At 40.5% G+C, this 23,469-nt stretch overlaps 1 protein-coding gene across 2 annotated transcripts in view; it reads left to right on the top strand.

Moving 5' to 3' along the window:
- The window catches only part of MYO7B (myosin VIIB), a 94,620-nt gene that overhangs the window by 35,379 nt on the left and 35,772 nt on the right, over positions 1-23,469 (top strand). For both annotated transcript variants that reach the window (XM_075268975.1, XM_075268974.1), the window contains exons 13-24: positions 5,518-5,728; positions 6,354-6,489; positions 7,967-8,127; positions 9,911-10,048; positions 16,124-16,282; positions 17,728-17,820; positions 18,576-18,670; positions 20,096-20,180; positions 20,285-20,503; positions 21,340-21,468; positions 21,565-21,762; positions 23,173-23,346. In XM_075268975.1, coding sequence (XP_075125076.1) covers positions 5,518-5,728; positions 6,354-6,489; positions 7,967-8,127; positions 9,911-10,048; positions 16,124-16,282; positions 17,728-17,820; positions 18,576-18,670; positions 20,096-20,180; positions 20,285-20,503; positions 21,340-21,468; positions 21,565-21,762; positions 23,173-23,346 — 1,798 coding nt within the window. The remainder of the gene's footprint in view (positions 1-5,517; positions 5,729-6,353; positions 6,490-7,966; positions 8,128-9,910; positions 10,049-16,123; positions 16,283-17,727; positions 17,821-18,575; positions 18,671-20,095; positions 20,181-20,284; positions 20,504-21,339; positions 21,469-21,564; positions 21,763-23,172; positions 23,347-23,469) is intronic.

Here is a 23,469-nt window from a genome sequence, read left to right on the forward strand (position 1 = left end):
ACAGTAATAGGTAAAGTTTTGCATAGACTGTAGTCCATGTTATAAACCGCACAGATAATCAAATGGCAAATGGAACCATGGTGGTTTTATAGTAGGGTGGTAGTGGCGGGACAATGAGTTATAAGATAGCCATTTCATGTGTAGTACTTCGTAAAAAGGCAAAACGAAAACAAGTAAAAAAAAAAAAAAAAGATAGGTCACTACATAGGCAAAGAGGTCATAGGCAAGGAAGTCATGGAAAAAGTGGCAAACACTAACTAGCATCCTACTGATTCTAGTGGTGGAGGTCACAAGTAAAGACTTTGAAGTGAGAGAAGTTCATTGTACGCACAAAGACGAGGGAAACTGGAAAGTATTCATTAATAATAATAATAATAATAAATTTTATTTATATAGCACCAACATATTCCGCAGCGCTGTACAATTTGTAGGGTACAAATACAGACAGAAAGATGCATTACAAAGAAAGTCATTTCACACAAGGGGACTGAGGGCCCTGTTCGCAAGAGCTTACAATCTATGAGGTAGAGGGGGTGACACAAGAGGTAGCAGGGTTGGCATTGCTTATACAGAGGTCAGACACTTTTGTAATAGAAGTTACTGTCATTACACAAACATAGAATTGTATGAGCCGTCACCAGTCCAGTCGTGTCCTTTAACATGTGGATGGTGCTTGGACATATAAAGTTGGCCTGAAATGGCATCATATCATGTGGGGAAATGTGGGAGCAGGGACAGAGGAGGGTTAAATTTTGGGGATTCTAATTATGGTTCAGAAGGGTTTACATTAGGAATTGTGATAGGCCTGTCTGAAAAGATGTGTCTTTAGTTTGAGTTTGAAGCTGTAGTAATTGGGAGTTAATCTGATTGTCCAGGGTAGAGCATTCCAGAGAAGTGGTGCAGCTCGGGAGAAGTCTTGTATACGAGCGTGGGAGGTTCTGATAATAGAGGATGTAAGTGTTAGGTCATTGAGTGAGCGGAGAACACGGGTTGGGCGGTAGACAGAGATGAGGGAGGAGATGTATGGGGGTGCGGCATTATGGAGAGCCTTGTGGATGAGGGTGATAACTTTATATTCTATTCTATAATGAATAGGCAGCCAACGTAGCGACTGGCACAGACCAGAGGCATCACTGTAGCATCTAGACTGATAGATGAGCCTGGCCGCTGCATTCAGAATAGATTGTAGAGGGGAGAGTTTAGTGAGGGGAAACCCGATTAGTAAGGAGTCACAGTAGTGACGAGTTTCATTAAATATGAAAGACATGCTACACGATATCATTATATGTTGTCATAGGGTAACAATGTACTGTAAGAATTGTAAGTGTTTTCAGTGTTTAAATATATTATTGTTATAATGGCAATTTATACTTTACATGCAAGTAGTCCCTGATGTTCTCTGTTCAGCCTCATGGTCACAGAAAGCCATAATGAAAGAGGACCAAGGGCTTGTCCCACAGGTTCAGCAGGTACACAATGTCACACAGACACACGCAGTGTTTTAATTCCCAGGACAAAGTTTACTGAATAAGTCACAGAATAGAGATCTGGGAAAATATGAAACAAGGTATAAACAGAGAAGAAATACAAACTAATATGGAACAGAATATTGCAGCAAACTAACACTATACTCCTAGTTCCCACAGTTACTTAACAGTTACCAGATACAAGTCCTTTAAGAACACGGTTCTCCTGGATTGGTCCCTCGTTGCGGTGCACCCTAAGTATTGCGCACTACTATTTGTAATCCACAGGGAAATGCTGTCTTCACATAAAAGTACAGTTATATCCTATGCTCCAGCTCTCCACTTAACAGACAGGCCAATTTCTCAGATGATAAGGTGTCAGCTTAGGAGTCCCTTATATATCACCACGTGGAACACGGGGACGCGGCCAAGCCGTACTTACAAGTCCTTGAGGCCTTTCTCTCATATGGTCTCCTTTACCTTCTGAGCTTCAGAGCTTTCCAGACTCAGTCCCAAAAGCAGCACCATAAACTCTGTGTCTCCAGACTCGGTCCACAGACAGCATGGCAGTTCTTCCATCCAACACAGTTCAGGTCTCCACTCCCCTCAGCACATCTCCTCCTGCTGCAGCCAGGACCCTTCTTCACCCAGCCCTCCCTTCCAGTTTCCTGGTAAGGGATGATACAATTGCCTATCTCCAGTGCAAGGCATCAAAACTGCAATCCCAGCACACTGCCAGGCTTGTAGGAGTCCAAAATGTCCCAGTAATTTCCTCTAATCAGACTTTGCATCCTAGAACAATATTTACGTTCACAATAATTAATTGCATTAATTCACTATAGGCATTTATCAATTGGCTGCCACCTACTGACCAAAGTTAGTTACTGACTGTTTACTACATCACACCCTAAGGGAGCATTCACACGGTGTTACGTGCCGCGAGATTTGGCACGTAGACGCCGCGTGACCCTTTGCGTGCCGTACACGCTCCCATTGAGTTCAATGGGAGCGGGGAGCGTATGTGCCGCGCTAGTTTGCGGCCGTGCATTTATTCACGGCCGCAAACTAGCGCGGCGCATACGCTCCCCGCTCCCATTGAACTCAATGGGAGCGTGTACGGCACGCAAAGGGTCACGCGGCGTCTACGTGCCAAATCTCGCGGCACGTAACACCGTGTGAATGCTCCCTTAGGCTGTATTCACACAGAGTAACGGCAGGCGTTTTTTGTGTGCTTTTTGCACATAGCGCCGCGTTAACGCTGCGTAGCGCGTTAACGCGGCGCTATGTGCAAAAAACACAAAAAAAACACCTGGCGTTACTCTGTGTGAATACAGCCTTACAATAGCACTACATTAAGCTAATTGAAATGGCTCCTAAGGCTTAACTTGCCTGATATCAGCTGATTCTGACCTTGAGACTTGTGTTCAGTAGCTTTTTTGTGCACTTTTATGTGTTGTTTCATCATTTCATACTTTGATTTATGGTACAAAGTACCACTGTACAAAAACCACTCTGTTGCCCCTGAAAGTAAATAGTGCCCTATAAAATAGTACCAGACAGTGCCCCATATTGTACCCAAAACATTAATTGTTCCGCAGACAATAGTAATACACCACACACAGTAATACTGCCACTTTTTGCACACTTTTATCCTAATAAAGTTGGGTTGTATAAAAATGCCTCTGTGCCCCTACACACTAATAATGCCTACATTTGTGCCCCCACATAGTAATAATGCTCCCACTGCACAATAGCAAAGCACAACTTAATAATGCCCAAAATAATAAGGGTGGGCATTTTCATTGTGTTGGGTAAAAGCGTGTTATTATTACAGTTTGGGGGCAAACATGGAATATTATTGTTTTTACTAACTAAACCAACAATTACCCTCTTTGTGCCTCCACGCAAACAATAACAATGACTCCCTTTGTGCTACGTAATAAGCAAGAAAGCCCACTCATAGGTTACAGTGCTTTGTTATTAGTTCATTATTTTCTCTAGTGCCTCCATATTAGTTACAGTGCATACTTATTATAGTACCAGTTACCCTTATTTGTTATAGGTTCCCCTTATTATACTGTCACTGCCTCATTATAAATGATAGGACTCCCTTATTATAGTGTCACTGCCTCCTTATTAGTTATAGGACCCCCTAACTATAGTGCTACTGCCTCCTTATTAATTATAGGGTCCTCTTATTACAGACCCAGTGAGAGGGAGATAAGCCGCACCAGAGGTCCAGCACATAACAATACATACATTGCTGAGTTCCATGAGTAGGCCTATGACAATTATCAGAACAACTGTTATTAAAGGACACATATGGAAACCGTTATGAATGCACAGGCTGCAGATGACTAGATGTGATAAACACAACAGCTAGCTATAACACCCTAAGACATACGGCGTGCCAGGACATGTCTCTGTATACTCCTAATAACTGATATCTGTATTCACCTAATAAGCGATATGAGACTAATCATTATCATTCTAATCCCATCAGCATATGGCTACACACCTAGATATAAAAGCCTCACACATTATCAGGCCTGGTTAAATTGACATTCTTGAATACATTGCATTCTTCATCCTCTGGAATGGGCGCAGATGGCCCTCTGAAGGGAGGGGTGCGAGGGCACTTGCCCAGACATGCCTGTGTAGGCCGGATGGGGGCGTGGATTGGTTGGAGGAGGGTGGGTCGACCTGTCAACGCACAAATGAAAGGGGGTGTAACGGGGAGGAAAGGGGAGTGTTGACATGAGGTGTTTTGGGCACTAAGGGGGCGTGGTACCTGTCATCTTCAAAGAAAAGGGGCGTTTTGATGAAACATGTAGAGGCTATACTACTGGTGCCTGTATACAATCTGGCCCGTACACAATAATCACTTAGGAATTATTGCTACTTCTGGGGCTGCACCTTTTTTTTTTTTCTTTTTTTTTTAAATCCATTGCAGGTTTTAGCTTCAAACCTGAGCAAAACCTTATCAAAAACTGACTGTGTGTGGGCACTCTCCTATATTTGATTGATGCAAGATTTCAGTTCTTGAGATTTAGAACATTATGTAACATACCTCTTGGATACACTGGATGCACTGCTATCCTCACATTCACAGTCTGTTCTCAGGGACTGTGTTTTTACAAAAAGATTTAGCTCTAAATGCTCAGTATGCCCTATTACTTGAATATTTTCATCAGAATGTATTATAGTGTACAGCTGATTTGAGCATTTTTGTCACAAGTGAGATTATATTGAGTTATATCAATATAAATAAAAACTTGTCAAAGCCTCTATCATTAAGGTCCGGTTCACATCTGCGTTTGGTATTCTGTTCGGGGACCCCCCCAAAGGAAAACTATAAAACGGGGTTAGCTAAGAAACCCCATAGACCCCTTAGGTTAAGTTCACACAGGGTTTTTTGGGCCAGATTTTGAAGCGGAGGCTGCTTCAGAATCCAGTCCAGAAAAACGGCTAGACATGACTGGATGCTGGTGCAGTGCACCGGCATCCTGTTGCGGCATTTCGCTCTGGATTAGGCCCAAATGAATTAGCCTAGTTGGGAGGGAGTGTCGTGGACGCTGCGGTGGATTCTGCTGCAGAATTCGCAGCAAGAAAGTGCAGGTCGCTTTTGTTTTCTGCAAGTGGCAAAAAACTGCTAGCGAAAAAAAGAAGTGAACGGCTCCCATTGAAGTCAATAGGAGACGTTTTTTGGAGCCGGATTCTGAGGCGGTTTCAACGTCAAAATCCGGTAAAAAAAAACTCCCATGTGAACTTACCCTTACACTTTAATGGGGTTTGTGGGGTTTTCGCACAAAACATACAGAGAGAAAAGTGCTGCTTGCTGGACTTTTGTCTCCGAATGATTCGTGCGGACACCAAACAGAAACCACACTGACCCCATTATAGTCTATGGTGTCCATGTGGTTTCTCAGCTAACCGATTGTTAATGTCCACTCATGGGGCCCCCAAGCGGACTTCCCGAACAGAAACCCAAACGCAAATGTGAACCGGGGAAGCTGTTCACATTCAATAAATATTTGTTTTTGTATTCTAGCTTTGAACAACTTTGCATTAATTTTGCAAATGAACATCTTCAGCAGTTTTTTGTACGTCATATATTTAAACTTGAGCAAGAAGAATACAATGCAGAACAAATTCCTTGGCAGCACATTGATTTTACTGATAACCATCGTGCTTTAGAAATAATTGCACTCCGACCCATGAATATCATCTCCCTCATAGACGAAGAAAGTAAATTTCCTCAGGTAAGATTGTTTTTAAGAATTCTGAAAGGACCTTGTCTACCAAAATGGGAAAGGGACATTTTCATCATTAAGGAGCCTTCACACGGAGTATACGCTCCGCTCATTCTGAATGTAAAACTCGTTCAGAATGAGTGTGTAAAAACCATTGACTTGAATGGGTGCCGGCATACGCGCGTTTCACATTGAAAGCAATAGGGAAAAAAGCCTCCCATTGATTTCAATGGGGAGCGCTCGTATGCTGGCATCCATTCAAGTTAATGGGAGCTGGTTTTTACGCGCTCATTCTGAACGAGTTTTACGTTCAGAATGAGTGGAGCGTATACTCAGCGTGAAGGCTCCCTTAGTAATAAATCTTTGATTTATTTTTTATAGCAAAAATAGGTTGTTGGGAAAAAGGACACTTTATCACAAGCGCAGAAGTTTTAACATCATGTCAGTCTGCTAATGTCCGAATAAGATAACTGTATATAATACATGAGCCAATTTTCTATAGTATCCTTAATGAAGCGTTCAAATAAAGAGGTGCCAAATCATGATGTATAGATGTACCAAAAAGTAGTGCCTGAAAATATGTGTGAAAATATTAACTGTCTCTGTATGGGTTATGTTTCATTTTTCTTTTTAGGGAACTGATGCTACTATGCTAACCAAATTGAATAGTTTTCATGGCAAAAGTAATATTTACATTGCACCCAAAAGTGTACATGACACAAAATTTGGGATAAACCATTTTGCAGGACTTGTGTATTATGAAACTGAAGGTGAGTGATGTTTGATTTATAGAACAGATATGATTTCCTGCTTAAAATGTGATATCCAAAACTAGAAAAATAGCTACAGCCCTCATCCAAAGTGACATACAATTCAAAAATAGGTAAAAAACCTTGTGCACTCACTCTGTCCGTTTGCTGGTTGCTGTGAATCGTGGAACCTCAAGACCGGTGCCAGGAAATCTCTCTCGGCTGAGATGAGGTCAAATGGAAGCAAATTTGAAGAAAATCCAGCACTGCAGTTAGGTATCCGTATAAAATAAAACTTAACTTTTATTGACTTGTAGTTGCTACAATTATACATTTCAAATATTTATTATTTTTCTATAAATTTTATTTATTTTTTTCAAAAATTTTTTTTTTTTTAATTCAAGAAAAAAAAAAAGTCCCTAATTTTTTTTTTTTTAATTCATTTTTTCCTTTTTTTTTTTTTTTCCTCTCCTTTTTCTTTCCAGTATGATACACATGCAATTCTTAATGTAGTTATACTTATCTTATCCTCCTGGAGCGTCATACACAAATCACACTTTCATGTTCCAGTACGGTGTTCAGCTCAGTGTTTTTTTTTTGGTTTTTTTTCCCAGTATAATACGTACTCTATCCTCCTGGTGCATTATGCACCATAGAAAGGGATGTTGTCATTATGTTTCTTCAGTATGGTGCCACAACTATGTAATGAAGATGTTACATCTCTTGGTCATGTCACGTTTTATTTATGTCACTACAAATTATGATTTATTTATTTATTTACCTTAACCTGTTTGAACTATTTTGACTATAATCAGCCGACTTTGTCTGCTTTCTTTCCTGCTTCACTTGCAACTTATCGCATGTATCACAAATGTTGCTTAATTAATTAACTTCCTGCCTATGTGCAGATGGGAGGGGCCTGGATTTTATGTGTGTCTCTTTTATTTTTTTATATAAGATTGCAGCATATTACAGCTCTGTATGCCATGAGTAAGGGTCTATCCCGAAACGCGTAGGCTTCTGCTACTCCTATTGCTGCACACAGATTTTTTAATGTAGCAACTACAAGTCAATAAAAGTTAAGTTTTATTTTATACGGATACCTGACTGCAGTGCTGGATTTTCTTCAAATTTGCTTCCATTAAAATGTGATATACCTGTTATAGTAATATACATAAATATTTGGTGTTATTTACATATACAACATTTTTTTAATTTATCAAAGTCTTATGCTATGTTCACAGGATCAGAACAACAGACAGAATGAAGGATGCAGATGGAGCACCTTCTGTTTGCACTGACTTTTTTGACATAACGTGAATGATGATATATGCATCCTTCATTCTGTCAGCCCTTTGGTTGGTTGTTGTGATCCTATGATGGCTCAGAACAGCAACCCAAACAACACTGTTGTGTACATAGCCTTATATAGACAATAGAAAAACTTAAATGTAAAAGTTTTAGCTCCAAAGGAAAAATACTTCTTTTTGTCATTAAGGATTTCTGGACAAGAATCGTGATTTGCTAAGTACAGATCTCATCCTTTTGGTCCATTCCTCTACCAGTAAATTCCTAAAGCAAGTCTTCCATGTGGAACAGAACTCCAGCAGCAGTTCTGTTCGGGGAATAATCCGAAACACTGGCCTTAACTACCAAAAGGTGAGCTGTTCCTTGTCATCTAGACTTCATTTGTGTTACTTTCCTGGGTAAGGGTCTCCACGATAGAACTTTATGTTAATTAAGAAGAAAACATTAACGTTAATATGTATCTATATGGCCGATACAACCCAGGATTCAAGTATTTGGTTTTGGAATTCTTTTACAATCAACATGCTTACAGACTATAAACAATAAGGGGTAAATAAGGCGGCATTCACACTACCGTTGGATTCCGTCAGCAGTGTCCATGGCTATTATCTGTACAAGATTTTAGCAACGGACACTAGCTGATCGTCTGAAATTTCCATTCATTTCAATAGGATTTAATATTATTATTATTATTTATTTATTTATATAGCACCATTAATTCCATTTTTGCTTTACATTTGGGGATTACATACAATACACAAAATATACAGGTAGATATAATACTAACAGTGATCGGCTGGCACAGTGGGGTAGAGGGCCCTGCCCGCGAGGGCTTACAATCTATGAGGGAAGGGGGTAGAGACAGAAGGAGAGGGGGAGACTGTACAGATGGTGGTGCGGTGATAGTGTTATTGGAGGTTGTAGGCCTTCCTGAATAGGTGAGTCTTCAGGGCCTTCTTGAAGCCTGTGATTGTGGGGGTCAGTCTTCTGTGTCTTGGTAAGGAGTTCCAGAGTATGGGGGATGCACAGGAGAAATCTTGGAGACAGTTGTGTGAGGAGTGGATGAGAGCAGAGCGGAGTAGAAGGTCATTGGAGGATCTGAGGTTACGTGTGGGCAGGTAGCGGGAGATTAGTTCAGAGATATATGGAGGGGACAGGTTGTGGATGGCTTTGTATGTTAGTGTTAGTAGCTTGAACTCAATTCGCTGGGCTATAGGTAGCCAGTGGAGGGACTGGCAGAGGGGAGCAGCCGATGAAGATCGGGGGGTGAGGTGGATTAAGCGAGCAGCGCAGTTTAAGGTGGACTGGAGGGGGGCGAGGGTGTTAGCTGGGAGTCCATGGAGAAGGGTGTTGCAGTAGTCTAGGCGGGAGATTATGAGGGCCTGGACAAGCATCTTGGTAGTTTCCTGGGTGAGGAAGGGGCGAATTCGGTGGATGTTCTTGAGCTGGAGGCGGCAGGAGGTGTTGAGGGCTTGAATATGTGGCTTGAATATTGTGTCTGTTTACACCCATGTCCATTTTTCAAGCAGATAAAAACATTCTACATGTAGGATTTTTTTGCAGGACTTTTCTGTCTGTTTGAAAAAAGAAAGCAAGTGTCCGTTATTTTTTTAACATTGAAGTCTATGGGCAACAGACTTCTAACAGACAGTAAGGGCCCCTTCACCTGGCGTAAGCGCTCGACTCATTCCGAGACGTACACGCGAGCGCTTCTAAACACTTCCCATTCACTTCAATGGGAGCGCTCGTAAAGCCGGCTTTATGTGCGCACCGATTGAAGAGAATGGGAAGTGTTTAGAAGCGCTCACGTGTACGTCTCGGAATGAGCCAAGCACTTACGCCGTGTGAAGGGGCCCTAACTGATAGCCATCAGTTACTGTGCATTTGTGTCCGCTATGATAAGTGTCTGTTTTTATTTTTTAAACGGACACCTTCTGAATGGAATCCAATGGTAGTGTGAACCCTACCTAATATAAATTTCAAAAATAATTTCTTACCATAACGGAGGACAGTGACCGTATACCTTTAAGTTAACCTACTGATTACATTTCTGTTCAGGCTGTGTATAGAATTAGCAGAAGTTTAACCCCAATATACCTGCCAATAGATTTCACATGTTATATTCTACCAGCAGATCACAGATACAAATAAGTCCTTACCTACTCTTGGAGGGCAATTCAAACAGTCACTGGAGCAGTTAATGAAAATTTTGGGTAATTGTCAACCATATTTTGTTCGTTGCATCAAACCTAATGAGTTCAAGAAGCCTTTGGTAAGTGTGATCTATCATTTTGCTTTATTCTATGTCCACATTTGTGTATTGTAAAATTAATATTTAAACTTATATATTAGAGTTTCTCTTAAATATTTTTATTGAGAACAAATACAAAAAGAACACAGGACCAAATCTTCTTTTTTTTTCAAATTCAAATATTTATTGTAAATTTTTAACACATTTTTGTAACAATACAACAAGAAAACATAAAAAAAAACATAAAAGAAATACAAGAAATAAATACATTAATATCAACAATACAAATAAAACAAAACAGCACAGGACCATCAGGGAAGCCCCCAAAATGGTCCAACCTCAAAATGTATTAGAGGGTTGACGAAGAAAGGAAGAAGAAATAGACGGAGGCAGGAAAAGGAAAGGAAGAGTGCAGGGGGGAAGAGAGAGGGAGAAAGAGAAAAAATAAAAGGGAGAGGAAGGGGGAGAATGGTGGAAGCGAACAGAAAGAACAGAATAAACCATACAGATATAGGAGGAAGGTCCAGAGCTCAGTGCATTGAAACTCAAACCAATAGAACCAGGTCTTAGTGTAGGCTTCATTCGTGCCATACAGGAAAGAGGTGAGGTTTTCCATACGCATGATCTCATTGACCTTCAAAATACAGAGGGAGAGAGGAGGTTCGACTCACTTCCAATAGAGTGGAATGCAAGCACGGGCAACGAGGACCAAGAATCGGAGCAGTGAACGCTTATAGACTTTCACCGAAGGCTCACAGTGATTGAGTAGCAACAGAGCTGGGCCTAGGTGATGAGGAGTCTCAGTTAATTGCAAAATGATCCGCTTAATACCATCACAAAACGAGGACAATGCAGGGCAGGACCAGAAAATGTGCAGCATATCCCCCTCTGCCTGCCCACATCTCCAGCACAGTGGGGAAACCTGTGGGAAGAACGTGTATAGTTTCTTGGGGACCCTGTACCAATGGGACAGGATCTTGTAGCTGGCCTCCCGGTAGCAGGAACTGACTGAGGTTTCATGCGCGAGGCGAAAAATACCCCTCCTCTGATCTTGGGGGAGGGAAAGAGACAAATCCGTCTCCCACTTCTGCATAAATGGTGGTACAAACCCTTCAGGGGGTTCTATCAGGAGCTTGTAAATAAATGATAGAGAATGGCAGAGGAGGCTATCCCCTACACAAATCCTCTCCAAGGGCGTGGGCTTAGACCTAAACTCTGTTGGGGCTGGGAGAGAGTTCAAAAAATGGCAGAGTTGCAGCTCACGCCAAGCATCCAATGGGGGCAAATCGGTTGGGGGCCCTGTACCATTCGCCATCCTGAATCCTCCCGAAGATGACACACACAATAGATCCCCTGGCGAATACCCAGTTAAGAAGTCCCAGTGAAAACATGGTCTGCATTAATTAGAGAACACATGGTAAGATGTTCATTTTAAAAATAGTGCATCTCCCAAACCAAGTAAATGTCCCAGTAGACCATCTGTTGCAGTCAGCACGGACAGAAGCTAGTGCAGGAGCAAAGTTGTAACAGGAAAGATCTTTTGGATTAGGTGTAAGATGAATCCCCAGATATTTTAGGGAGTACGTCGCCCAATGAAAGGGGAAAGATTGACTCAGAGAGGTAACCTGAGAGGAAGGGAGAGTCACGTTAAAGGCCTCCGACTTTGGGAGATTAATCTTGAAATTAGAGAGCAGCAAGTGTTCCTGGAGGGAGGACATTAAAATGGCCAGTGAAACGTGAAGAAAGGGTTCTAAGGTCAGGGAAAAAATGAGGAGCGAGTTACGAATTGATTTTGAACGATTGTGCTTTGTTGTTGTTTATTTTACATATTTTTCTGCTTGTAAACTTTGAAAAATATTAATAAAAATCTCTTGAATTAAAAAAAAAAAAAAAAAAAAGAGGGGCGACAAAGGGCAACCCTGCCTGATGCCGTTTAAAATTGGGAATGGTTGAGAAAGTAACCCATTAACCCTAACCATCGCCATGGGTGGGAATATAGGACCAGGATCCAGTTCATCATATTCTCTCGAAGACCAATATATAATAATAATAATAAAAAAATTTATTTATATAGCGCCAACATATTCCGCAGCGCTGTACAATTAGTAGGGTTCAAATACAGACAGAAAGATACATTACAAAGAAAGTCATTTCACACAAGGGGACTGAGGGCCCTGCTCGCAAGAGCTTACAATCTATGAGGTAGAGGGGGTGACACAAGAGGTAGCAGGAGCGGCATTGCTTATACAGAGGTCAGACACTTTTGTAATAGAGGTTACTGTCATTAGACAAACATAAAACTTTATGAGCCGTCACTAGTCGTGTCCTTTAACATGTGAATGGTGCTTGGACATATAGAGTTAGCCTGAAATAGCATCATATCATGTGGGGTAATGTGGGAGCTGGAACAGAGGAGGGTTAGATTTTGGGGATTCTAATGGCGGTACGGAAGGGTTTACATTAGGAATTGTGATAGGCCTGTCTGAAAAGATGTGTCTTTAGTTTGCGCTTGAAGCTGTAGAAAATGGGAGTTAATCTGATTGTCCGGGGTAGAGTAATCCAGAGAAGTGGTGCAGCTCGGGAGAAGTCTTGTATACGAGTGTGGGAGGTTCTGATAATAGAGGATGTAAGTGTTAGGTCATTGAGTGAACGGAGAACACAGGTTGGGCGGTAGACAGAGATGAGGGAGGAAATGTATGGAGGTGCGGCATTATGGAGAGCCTTGTGGGTGAGAGTAATAACTTTATATTTTATTCTATAATGAATAGGCAGCCAATGTAGCGACTGGCACAGACCCGAGGCATCGCTATAGCCTCTAGACTGATAGATGAGTCAGGCCGCTGCATTCAGAATAGATTGTTGACGGGAGAGTTTAGTAACAAGGTTTCCCTTATAAACTGCCAATTAACCTTGTTGAAGGCCTTTTCCACATCCATAGAAAGAAGCGCCTATTAGACAGTCTGGCCCTATGAATGAGATTAAATCTTTTCTGGCCGAGGACGTCCGTCAGCTCTACATCCTCCCAGAGTGGCACTTCAGTAGCGGAGGACGTAGCTAAAACGTCCTCCCTACTAATGCCGATATCTCTGGACTTCATTAAGATATCTTGATGCTTTAAAATTCATTTTAAAGATGAGAATCTTTTCTTTAAAATTATTCCAAGGTCTTCATGATAGAATTTATAGTTTTGGAGCAATTCGCTGTTGAAAACGCTATTTGGCATTGAGATCCAACTGCAGATCTCAATTCCCGACAACGTTTCAACAGTAAATCTTCTCATCTTTTTTGGGTACAGTAAAACTGATACTTGAAATCTCAGACAAATGTTTCAGAATTAATAAAATTTTGCAAATCAAATATTTTCAGTTCAGACCTGGAGTAAACTATCCTGTGGTGCAGAAAATCAGCTTTCATGTTTGGTGGTTTTTATCGAGCTCCTCTTATTCATAAAGAATAAAAGTGTTCTCAATGCCATTTTTGTCATCTTCATGAATAAGAAAAAACTATTTCAAAGGGGGCTTTTTACGACCTCCATGAACCCCAACGTTTTGCTTCCTTCAATAGGAATTAATCCATTGATTCCAGTGTAGATGGAATTTTTTCTTTATCCCCGACCATTCCTGAGCAATCAGTACTGTTAGTATCAGTATAATAATTAGACAATCAGTATCATAATTTGGCTCTCTTCTGTCAGGTGGGCGGTCCTGGGCCAGAATATTCCAGCTGTGAAAGTATCAGTGAGATGTAAAGATGTAAAGAGTTGAAGTTTGTAGAGGTAGTGAAAGGTCCTCTTTACAGCATACACCCAAGATGAAAGTAGGGCAGAAAGAAACTGTGCAAAAAGATCACTAAATACTTTATAAATTTAGCACCTAGGCTTATGCCATTGTAAATTTCATGTCTACAGCAGTGTTTTTATCCTTAGTACTATACCTACCTTATCTAATCTCATCTCATCTTATCTTATCTTATCTTACCTTCTGTCTCTATCCCTCCTCCCTCAGGGCCCTCTATTCCACTGTACCAGGTCACTGTTTTAGTTACTATTGTATTTGTTTTGTATATTTTGTGTACCGTATGTAAACTGTATATACACCCAATTTTCCGGACACAGTACTTTCATCCTTGAGTTATTGGAATTTGTTCTCTCCCACAATTTCTTTTTATTTAATGGGAATGTGTACCATCAGCGGCGGGGCACCGCGATGGGGTGCCCCGCCGCGCCATCCTACGCTAATCTATTTTTAGGATGGTGGGAGGAGTTCCACGTATTCAATGACAGGAATGAAATTTGGACAAGACACATTGTGTCATGGCTACGTTATATTGATGATGTAGTAATAATCTGGTCGGGCCCAGTAGAGAAATTTCATCAGTTTGTTGCACTTCTAAACGAAAACACTCTTAATCTGCGGTTTACTTCATACGTTCATAAGAACCAAATTCCCTTTCTAGATGTTAAGATCTCCCTGTTGGAGGATGGAACACTCAGTACAACTTTATTCCGAAAAGAAACAGCGACTAATTCGCTACTACATTGGAATAGTCACCACCCTTTTCCATTGAAACGTGGGATTCCGAAGGGGCAGTTCCTGCGCGTTAGGAGGAACTGCTCCTTGGAAATCTCCTATGAGAGAGAAAGCCTAAATTTATTGGAACGGTTTAGGACAAGAGGGTACCCCACACCCCTATTGGAGAAAGCACGGAGCTTAGCTGGGAATACACCGAGGGAAACATTACTAATACCTAAACCTAGGGTGGAGGAACAGAGAACCATCAGAATGATTGGTACTTTTGACAAGCACACGAGGGAGGTCTCAGAGATTTTTGATATGTTCTGGGACATTCTAAAACAGGACCCTGAGGTCCGAGACATCATCCCAGATAAACCTTCCATCACATATAAGAGGGGACAAAATCTGGGCGACATGGTGACGCACAGTCATCTCCAACCACTACCCTCTGAAAAATCATGGTTGGACAAATCGAATTTTCAAGGCACATTTAAATGCGGTAGCTGCCGAGCGTGCGGTTATATCAAAAAAGGCCCGGAGATCAGGGCGCACGCAGCTAAGAGGGACTTTAAAACTAGAGATTTCATAAATTGTCGATCTGAGGGAGTGGTCTACATCACCACGTGCTCATGCAATATCAATTACGTCGGTAAGACGAAGCGTGAATTCCGCAGGCGTATTTTAGAGCACGTAGGTGATGTAGTTCATAGGAGAGAGACCCCTGTCGCAAACCATATGTGGGCCTGCCATAATGGTGATCCCTTTGCACTAAAATTCCAAGGGATAGAAAAGGTGCCCAAGTCTGTGAGGAGAGGGGACTGGAATAAACTTATTTTGCAGAAAGAGGCCCAGTGGATTTTTAGGTGTAAATCTGTGAAACCACTGGGTCTGAATGACTCTATATCATTTTTACCTTTTCTGTAGATGCATAGTGGTCTAGTTGGTCCCACCCCCTCTTTTTCCTCTGAATCTAAATCCCCCCCCCCCCTTCGTTTTTTCCTATGGAGGCTTTCCAATGTAGTGATGTAGAGGGATATTTAGTGGCATGTATAAATACCGTTGGAATGGATTGATGAAATAAGCAACACATTTTAACTGTTTATTCAATTTTATTTTGTTGCAATACTGTAAAATACGCATCAACTGGGTGTAGATTTTTAACTATAGCCAATAAAAGTTAGGTTTTATTATTTTTGTATCTAAAATGGAGTACCCTTGTGTGATTAGACCGTATGTAAACCCTCAAAATGTAAAGCACCATGGAAATTATGGTGCTATATAAGTAAAACAATAATAATAATAATAATAATAAATAAACAATAATAATGGAAACACTATACATTATGTTAATACTGAGGAGGTACTACATAATATGTGAAGTCAAATGGCAACAAAGATATAATATTTGCATCAATTATTATTTTTCCTTATATACAAAGTAACATGTTGTCAAACTATACTAAATTCAATGTATTAAAACAATAAGTTAGACAGACTGCATAGCTAAAAATGTCATAGTTGTGTGGTTTATAAAAATTTCACATGGGCATCTCTCCAACTTCTAATTCTCATGTTTCCTTAGCTGTTTGATCGAGAGCTGTGTATCCGACAGTTGAGATACTCTGGAATGATGGAGACTATACGAATCCGGAAGGCAGGGTATCCAATACGTTACAGTTTTTCTGATTTCTTCCACCGTTTTCGAGTGTTGCTGCCATTGAATTCCTCTAATCGTGATAAGGTAATACATGGATCAACTTCACAAAAATATGTGATTTTATGTATAATAAATCATTTTTAGCATTCTATTCCTGATCAGTTTTTTGCATTTCAGCAAATGTTAAAGTAGCATAACTAACGGTTTCACATACCTAATAACTGCAGGTTTTATTTTCTTTAAATTCTGTGGGGAACATGGCCAGGTGAGCCACACCTATGAGACTTTTATGGCATATGCTTTAAATTTTGAAGGTGGAAATACCCCTTTAATTTTTAACATAGCTTGCTCACTACATAGATATATGCGTTTACTTCAAGTTAGTTGTTGGGAATTTGTATTTATTTAACAAGGAAAATACTATGAAAAAATTGTATATTGATAAGGTCAATGACTAATTGACCAATAATCCTGGGTAACTGTTGGCATCCTAATTAATTAGGCTCAGTGCCAGCAGAAAGGAAATGACACCAGACACACTATGTTGGTATTAGTTCCTCTCTCAACCAAGAAGGAAATACTGATGCACTTTCATTAAAACAATGTGGGGTTAAATAGTAGCAGAGAAAGGAAGAGAGATAACAACAACGTAAGTTTTCATATTCATTCCTGATTGGTATGGTACATCTCAATCAAACAGGAAAAGTTTAAGCAGTTCCATATATAGCCAGCTACTCCCGGTCCTGCGTGGTAACCTTGGGGCGCTGTCTTCTGGTAGCAAGCCAAGCATTTGTTTTTCTTGCACCCATCCTAGATACAGGCGCCATCTTATCATATAACATTATAGCAGTTTCAATCATAAGCAACTATATCTGGCATTCGGCTTTTAAGGATAACAATGTTTTTCATACATTACATGATTATAACCTTCACAATATTATGTAACAAGAATAAATTAGGCAAGTCTAGCAAAACAGTAACACTATTATGCAATGGATCCTGAACTCATGGAAAAATCTTGCCCTTAGCAATAAAATCTGAAAGTGACCCAATATTCCACCCAAAAATAATGGGTTGTGCCATGTGCCTTTTTTGCTATCTAGAAACTATGAAGAAGCAGCCTAACTGTAGTTGATAGATTTTGTTGTGGATTTATTTTTCTTGACATTCAGGATAATGCACTTCACTAGCACATCAATAACTGGTCTATTAAGGGGTGGTCTCATCACAACAACTCCTGGCCATATGCCCTGTTAGATCATAGGATCCCTCTCTATTGAATTGAAGCTACCCTTGTGCTGCCATGTGTGTTCTACCTTTTCCCTGCAAACACTTCTGCAAGGAAAATGGCTGGTTGTTGCTGAGCTGTATACCAGGGCTACCAGGAGGGGCACCTGTGGTGTTATCTGACAACTTCCCTCGCCATCAACATAATGCACTCAAAGTACCAGAATGATTAACCTATATATTATTTGTTTACCAATATTCACATAGATTATGTTAAATGAAAACATTTGTTTCTGTATTAGTGGGACCATCTTGCTTGTTGCATTGATATTGTTGGAGCAGTCATTGGAAAAGAGGAAGACTGGAAAATTGGGAAGACAAAACTTTTCTTAAAGGTAAGATTTAGAAATACATTTCATGGCAATCTAGTGTAATTCATAGGTAAATTCTTTTGTGGTGACATAATGTCTGAACTGTTAGGCTGAGTTCAGAGTTTTTTGGTCCAGAATATGAGGCAGAGGCTGCCTCAGATTCTGAACCAAAAAAACGGTAGCTGCGACTGGATGCCGGTGCACTGCATCGGCATCCAGTCACGGCACTCCGCCCTGGATTAGGCCCAAATGAATGGACCTAGTTGGAGGGGAGTGTCTTCAGGCGGACGTCCGCGGCTGAACCGGCCGCAGCATCCACCTGAAGAATGAGCATGTTGCTTCTTTTCTTCCGGGAGCCAGAACAGACCGCTTGCGGAAAAAAGAAATGACCGGATTTTGCCTCAAAATCCTGACCAAAACCCCCCCATCTGAACTGAGCCTTATTCTGTAATTTATTATGCTAATACTGCTTAGTATACTGGGCTTCCCATTACATTATTGAGATCTTCCAAAAAAAACCAAAAAACCTCAAACAGGGAATCCAGTGCAAATTTCTACACATGCCATAGATTCTTCATGAAGGAAAAAATACTTAACACAAGGCTACAGTCTGCATGTTGTACTAATAATAGGCCAACAGCAAATTTAGATAATGATTAGTGCATTTTGTAACTGACATATATGTAGATTTACTGTATTTTTTTGTATATCTTTACTGTACTTATGACCCTATAAAGACAGGGACATAAAGTGTTTCTCATTTGCTGTTCTGTGTTTAGGACCATCATGATACGAAACTGGAGGTGCAACGTGAAAAAGCACTCATATCCAGAGCTATTCTCATACAAAGGATTTTAAGGGGATTTAAAGACAGGTATGGTAATATTGCACAGGTAATATCAAACATTTAGTATCATTATTGATAATGTGCAAGTCACTGTTAAGGTATTGTTTTTGTTTTCCTTCTATTATTGCTATCAAGTCATGAAAGTATTTTAAATAAAATAATTATTTTGCAGAGTTTGAAAGATTTTCTATAACCATCTTAATAGTGGTAGTCTATTGTCTTAAGAAATTCCCATTGCTATGGCCATGAATGCAGTAATTTCCCAAGGTCTGGCACTTAGCAGAAACCCAGCTATCATTTCCAAAATGGCGCCCTTCCATTAGAATGCTTGATCGAAAAAAGTAAGCATTGTGGTCGGATTCTGCCACTGATCAGCCACAGAACTCACAGAACACTCACATTCCCTGATTAGCTTCATTGATCAGAGGATAATCAGTGAGTGAAAGGAGGGTAGGCAGAGGCCAGAAATTGGAGAAGAATCTGAGACAGAAGGCTGGGTTCACACTGGGATTTTTGGACCGGATTTTGAGGCGGAATCCACCTCAGAATCTGGTCCAAAAAAATCGCCTCCCGTTCACTTTTTTCCCCTAGTGGTTTTGTGCCACCTGCCCTTTATGGCCGCGGATTCCATGGAGGAATCCACCGCAGCGTCCGCGGCACGACACCTCCGACCCGACTAGACCCATTCATTTGGGCCTAATTCTGAGCGGAATGCTGTGACTGGATATCGGTGCATTGCACCAACATCCAGTTGCGTCTAGCCGTTTTTTTGGACCAGATTCTGAGGCGGCCTCCGCCTCAAAATCCGGTCCAAAATTCCCCATGTGAACCCAGCCAAAGTCTTCCTTAATTCCTCTTCATATTCCACCATGTAAATAGGCCCTAATAGTTCCCCCACAAGTAATAAGTCCCACCACCTTGGATAATTTTTCCCCCACAAGTAACAGGAGCACTATAACCTATTTCACTATTACTGTGGAAGAAAAGGTCCTGGGTGCTGAATAAGTGAATTGTAAGTAGTATATAATTATAGTTGTAAACAGAGGGGGAAGGGGAGGCACCTGAAGGCATCTCTAAGGGTAAGTTCACACAAATTTTTTTGGTCAGGATTTTGAGGCCGTATTCGTCTCAAAATCCTGACCAAAAAGACGGCTCCCATTGAAATCAATGGGAGCTGCTCAGGAGCTTTTTCTGGGAGCCGGCTTGCCGGCCAGAGATGCTCATTCTTTAGGCCGTTTCGCTTCGTGATTAGACCTGAAAACACTCCCTCCTCCAGACTAGGCCCATTCATTGGGCCTAATCCGGAGCAGAGTTGAGGGCTGCGGGGGGGAAGGGGGAATGGAACCAGGGTAAATGTGCAGGTTGCATCTCAGGTGATTTATTTATTGATTTACACTATGAAGAATTGTTATTATGGTTTGCTTCATTTTAAAATTACTTCCATCTTTGCAGGAAACGCTTTCTTAGTCAGAAAAAGGCTGCTGTGAAGATTCAAGCTGTGTGGAGAGGTCACCATGATAGGAAATCCTACCTCAAGGTAATATTTCTTTCTTGCATTGGCTTCTTTGTCTTTGCTAAACTAAAGCCTCTATTGTACTGTAATGGTCATGTTCTCCAGAGGTTTTAACTCTTTTGTTTCAGATGCAACACGGTTTCCAAAGGCTGCAAGCGGTGATACGGAGCAGACATATACGTCTACAGTATCAGAAATCACAAGCAATAATTACAAAACTGCAGGCCAGATGCAGGGGTTATCTACTAAGAAAGAAGCTTGCACAGAAAAAGAATGCTGCTCTTGTTCTTCAAACATATACCAGGGGTATGCTGGCTCGTAATATATACCGGAGAATGAGGAAGAGTGTAAGTATAACCAGGCAGAATGCACATTCTGGCAGTATCCAAAATCCGCAGTAACAGCTGGATCTATTGTGTTGTTTTTACTTTTTTTTAATAAAACATTTTAAACAATGCATAAAAAACCAGTAGTAAGTGGCAGGGGGTGCGGATCCCCCCTTTCCTCCATAGTCATATAAGCAACGAACAATAAAGTGCAAAAATAAAAAGAAAGAGCTAAACAAGGGAAACGTAGATGACCTCAGAATCAGAAGTAGAGTTAAAATAAAAAGGAAAGGAATAAAAGAGAGGTTATGGACGGAGTATGGGGGGCTATAAAAGGTGAAGTGGGAGGTGATTTTCTTGTTACCCTTCCATGTAAAGGGATGAAAGACAGCAAAGGTGTCCTGGCCCCAGGGTCCACACTGTAGTGAGCAAGGGTATTAACCGGTACTGCTAGGTACAAGTAAACAACCTTTCAAATGAGAGGTGAGATGATCCATGACCTTAATATGTTCAGCTTTGAGAAGCAGGATCCAGGCATGTCACAGCGCTCTCATGAAGGAATGAGCTGCATTAATCATATTATAAAGAACAGAGGCCTTGTAAGAATTCAATGTAATCAATTAAAATTCAAGGGAACATGGTAGGCTGAAATTGGTGAAAGTTGAGGAAATCCTCCAGAACTCTTTCTCAAAAGTTAAACAGCCCCAGACGTTATGGCATACCATACCATTTTCACTTTGACATCTCCATCAATCGGCTCCCATATTTGTTTGGTTTTTAAAATTTTAACATATTGTGAGAGAAAAAAAATATAACTAAGTGTTCATTTACAGTGAGAATTTGCTTCTATACTGCAGGAGCTTCTAAATCAGCAAGAGCTAGCAATGGAAAAGAAAAGGAAGATGGTGCAAAAAGAGCTTATTTTACAGCAAGAGAAGGAAAACTTGGCCATGGTGGAGCAAGTGTTTGGGTTTTTACCTCTCATGGTAAATAGCAATGAAAGAAGTAGACTTAATCATTTACATTACATAAATTTGCTTATCTGAGTAAAACATTTGACTGAAAAAATTTTCTTCCACAAGGACATAGATGCACAGTCTTTAGATGACATTGACCTGGACACACTGCCCCTTGAGCCAGAGAAAGTGGTGGATCATTTGGCTGAATTCACCTTTCCGAAGTTTGCTGCTACATACTTTCAAGGCACAGCAACAGATACCCACATACGGAAGACACTGCACCAGCCACTCTTGTATCACGAAGACCATGGTGATGTTCTAGTACGGTTGTCCAGTTTATATTCAACATGTGATGACCTATAAATCGCTGATTTATTTTTACAAAAGTGATATGTAGTAAAAAAAAAAAAAAGTGAGATATTTGTTTCATTAAAGGGTACCTGAGTTTTCATCAACAGTTGTAATAGCTGCAGAGTCTTGCTGGGCAATCTGCTTTCTGGCTGTATAAACATTCATACATGGTGTCCTATCGGTTTTTCTGCTGCTAGTAGCCACATTATGGCTACTGCACATTTTACATTTCTCTCTCAGACAGGGGTTGTGTATGATACAGAACAATCTGTTTCCCTCACATCCATTATTACTATTACTAGTTTCTTTACATGTAATTCTGCCAAAAGTAGCAGTAAAATAGAAAACACATAGCTGAGAAAAATGTAAATAATATAGGACTCTGAAATCTAAATAAAGTTTATGATGCAGAAACATTTGAGCAAGGAATAAGGAAAGCTGCTTACTGTTTATAACTAGTATTTCATCAGCAATAAGTCAAGCAGCTATTCAGATGTAGTAAGAAGTAGATATACTCTCCATACACTCATTGAAGCTGCAGATTTATCTCTGTGCAGTATACTGGAAAGCTATGTGCTGAAATACAGGCTGTGAATAAAGACCTGCTCCTTCCCCTCTCCACTCACTGCACTCCCATCTAAAGATGGACATTCCCTTAAAGGGGCTCTATCATTGGGAAAAGTAATTTATAACTAATCACATCCTTGCATAGGCTTTAGAAATGCTATTCCACACCTACCTTTAGTATGTAGATTGCCTCAGTGGTTTCTAAATAAGTCCGTTTTTATTCATATGCTAACAAGCTTCCAGCCAGCACAGGAAGTTCCCAGTAGCACTCGTCTCTGCTATTATCTCCTATGTGTGTGTGCAGACAGGAAGCTGAGTCATCAGCAGCAGCAGCCAGTGCTGTATACGCCCATAGGAAACAATAGCAAAGAGGGTGCACAATGCATCGTGCACCAGTCTAATTAGCATATGAATAAAACTGACTTATTCAGAAACCACTGAGGCAATCTACATACTAAAGGTAGGTGTGGAATAGCTTTTCTAAAGCATATGCAAGGATGTGATTAATTAAAAATGACTTTTCCCAATGATAGAGCCCCTTTAATAACAGGGAATAAACTGTCATTTACCAAGGAGGGAGACACCTAGAGGCAACAACTATAGAGAGGTTACTTTTTCATCCAGAATCACATGTTCTACTAAATGAGACTAAGTTGTCTGAGAAGTTAGTTAAATATGAAGTTCTGTATGGAAATGTTGTCCATCAATCTACATCAGCATATAGAATTGCTAGTAGATTTATACTTTATGTCCATCCATGATATGTATATATTTGTCGTGTTTCATGTATATCTCATTGTATTTTCATTTTAGGCGTCATTAGCAGTTTGGAAGATTATACTGAGATTTATGGGTGATCTTCCTGAACCAGTATTATACGCTGCCAGGTCTAGCAGCCGGAATAGCTCTGTTATTACACAAATTTATGACACATTGACCAGAAAAAACAACATTTTTCAAGCTGGGGGAAAGTATAACATGCAAGGAGTGAGTATCAAAACTTTTTCCAGAGATCTATATTTGCCTGCTACTGCAGACTCTGCAGGGAAGAGAGGTAACTCGAGCAAGGGTTAACTTCACTCTGAACGGCCAGAAAGGGAATGAGCAGAT

Source organism: Leptodactylus fuscus, chromosome 3, assembly GCF_031893055.1.
Source record: "Leptodactylus fuscus isolate aLepFus1 chromosome 3, aLepFus1.hap2, whole genome shotgun sequence".
In the NCBI taxonomy this organism is placed as follows: Eukaryota; Metazoa; Chordata; class Amphibia; order Anura; family Leptodactylidae; genus Leptodactylus; species Leptodactylus fuscus.